General features: G+C 54.6%; 1 protein-coding gene across 1 annotated transcript in view; it reads left to right on the forward strand.

The window, feature by feature from the left end:
• Positions 1-234: 234 nt before the first annotated feature.
• Positions 235-2,029, forward strand: part of GTF2E2 (general transcription factor IIE, polypeptide 2, beta 34kDa) — a 25,626-nt gene continuing 23,831 nt past the window's right edge. The window contains exon 1 of the mRNA XM_009999759.1: positions 235-394. Coding sequence (XP_009998061.1) covers positions 235-394 — 160 coding nt within the window. The remainder of the gene's footprint in view (positions 395-2,029) is intronic.

The raw sequence follows: 2,029 nt of genomic DNA on the forward strand, positions 1-2,029 counted from the left end.
GAGGGGACACGGGGGTTGGGGGGGACACAGGGGGGTTGGCAAGGGACACAAGGGACAGGGAGGGGACACAGGGGGCCGGGCCACCCAGACGCATCAGATTCTTAAACTCCAGGCCCGGGGAGAGAGAAGGATGCAAAGAAACCACCTCATCACCGGGTATCTCTGCTCTTTCATCCCTTCCTGCCCCCCCTCCCTGTTTCCTGCCTCCCCCCTGCTGCTCCCCGCGGCAGGACGATGGATCCCAGCTTGTTGAGGGAGCGAGAGCTCTTCAAGAAACGGGCCCTCTCCACCCCCGCGGTAGAGAAACGTCCAGCGCCCTCTTCTGACTCCTCCTCCAAGAAGAAGAAAGCAAAGGTAGAACAGAGTGGCTCCTCGAGCTCCAAGCAGAGCACAGGTTGGTGAAAGTCTCCTGTTTGTTTTGGCAGCTGTTTGCTCTTCCCCTGCCTGCCTCTCAGCTCTGCTTGGTTAGTGTGGATCAGTCTTATCTGGGGCCTTTCCCAGCAGCTGGGGTCATTCTTTCTCTTCAGGGGTCACTTTTGGTTAAGCAATTCACCTGCAGCAAGAGGAGAAACCCTTTTGCTGCCATATCTACATGTCAGGCCCCATCTGTTGGGTGGTTTGCTGGAGGAATCCCTGCTGCCAGAACGTGATTGCCCACTGAGCTGAGCTTTGATTTGTGGGTTTTAGACTGCAGAGGAGAAGGCTGAGGGGAGAGCTGATCAATGCCTGGCAGTATCTCAGGGTGGGTGCAGGAGGATGGAGCCAGACTCTGCTCAGCAGTGCCCAGGGACAGGACGAGGGGCAACAGGCACAGGCTGGAACATGGGAAGGGACATGGGAAGATGGGGAAAAACTTATTTCCAGTGAGGGTGACAGAGCCCTGGGACAGGCTGCCCAGGGAGGGTGTGGAGTCCCCTTCTCTGGAGCCATCCCAGACCCCCCTGGCTGCAGCCCTGTGGGATGTGCTCTAAATGATCCTGCTTCAGTGGGAGAGTTGGACTAGATGATCCCTAGAGGTCTCTTCCAACTCCACCAACTCTGTATGGTGGGATCTCAGTGCTTGCTTAACCCCCAGGACAAGCAGTACTAGTGGTCTCATTATTCTTCTCTCCTCTGTCTCTCTGGCAGCCTAAAACTGCCTGTTAGGAGCTGTGAGTCCTTGCTGTGAGTCCTTGCTTGTGCTGATGGAGCACATCCCTGAGGTGGGTTTTGCAACTGAAACCTCACCTGGCTAGCACCTGGTGGTGAGCAGCAGGTCGTGTTTGACCTGGGAGCTAATCTTTGCTCACCAGCAGCCTTCTGTGGCTTCTGTGGGTTAATGTCTGCTGTGACTTCATGTCCCTGGGGTGATGGTCCTGCTAGTGCATCTCTCAGTATCAAAGGAGAGGCTGGTGAAGCAGCAGTGAACTCGTGTGAGCAGATGCCAAGGGCAGCACCTGGAGCAGCAGGGAGAGGCTTTGTGTGCAGGCAGCAGCTGCTCCAGGTCTGCTTTTACTCTGGGGGGGTCTCTCAGATCTCTGACAGCACTGGGTGTTCTCCCACATGCTCTAGAGGTGAAACCAAACATCAGGAGTGGCTAAAACCCCCACCACCTTGTTGTGCAAACTCTTTTGCACACTCGGGTTTGGAATGTCCACGTGGGATGTTCATTCCCAAAGAAACAGCCCAGCTGAGAGCAGCAGAGAAAAACAAGGGCAACAGGAGGATTGAAACATCCTCTGCCCAAGGGGAAGAGCATGGAGTTTGTATCTTCAGCTTCTCAGGAAGTGACCAGCCTGACATTTCAAAAGCAAGGCAGCTCAGATCTGCCTGGGTCCCTTTGCCATGCTTTCCTCTCCAAAGAACAGAAAATTCCACCTGGAATATCCTAAACTGCATATCCTGAGTGAGAGAGGTTTGCTGGGAAGGAGTCTAACCCCAAGGGTTGGGTGGGTGTTGGGCAGAGCAGGTAGAGAAAGTGTCATTTCTACTCTGTGACTGGGAGCTGGGTATTTCTGTAAGTGCTTTTGCTGTTGTCACAGCTTTCACA

Source organism: Chaetura pelagica, unplaced genomic scaffold (assembly GCF_000747805.2).
Source record: "Chaetura pelagica isolate M959 unplaced genomic scaffold, ChaPel_1.0 scaffold1366, whole genome shotgun sequence".
In the NCBI taxonomy this organism is placed as follows: Eukaryota; Metazoa; Chordata; class Aves; order Apodiformes; family Apodidae; genus Chaetura; species Chaetura pelagica.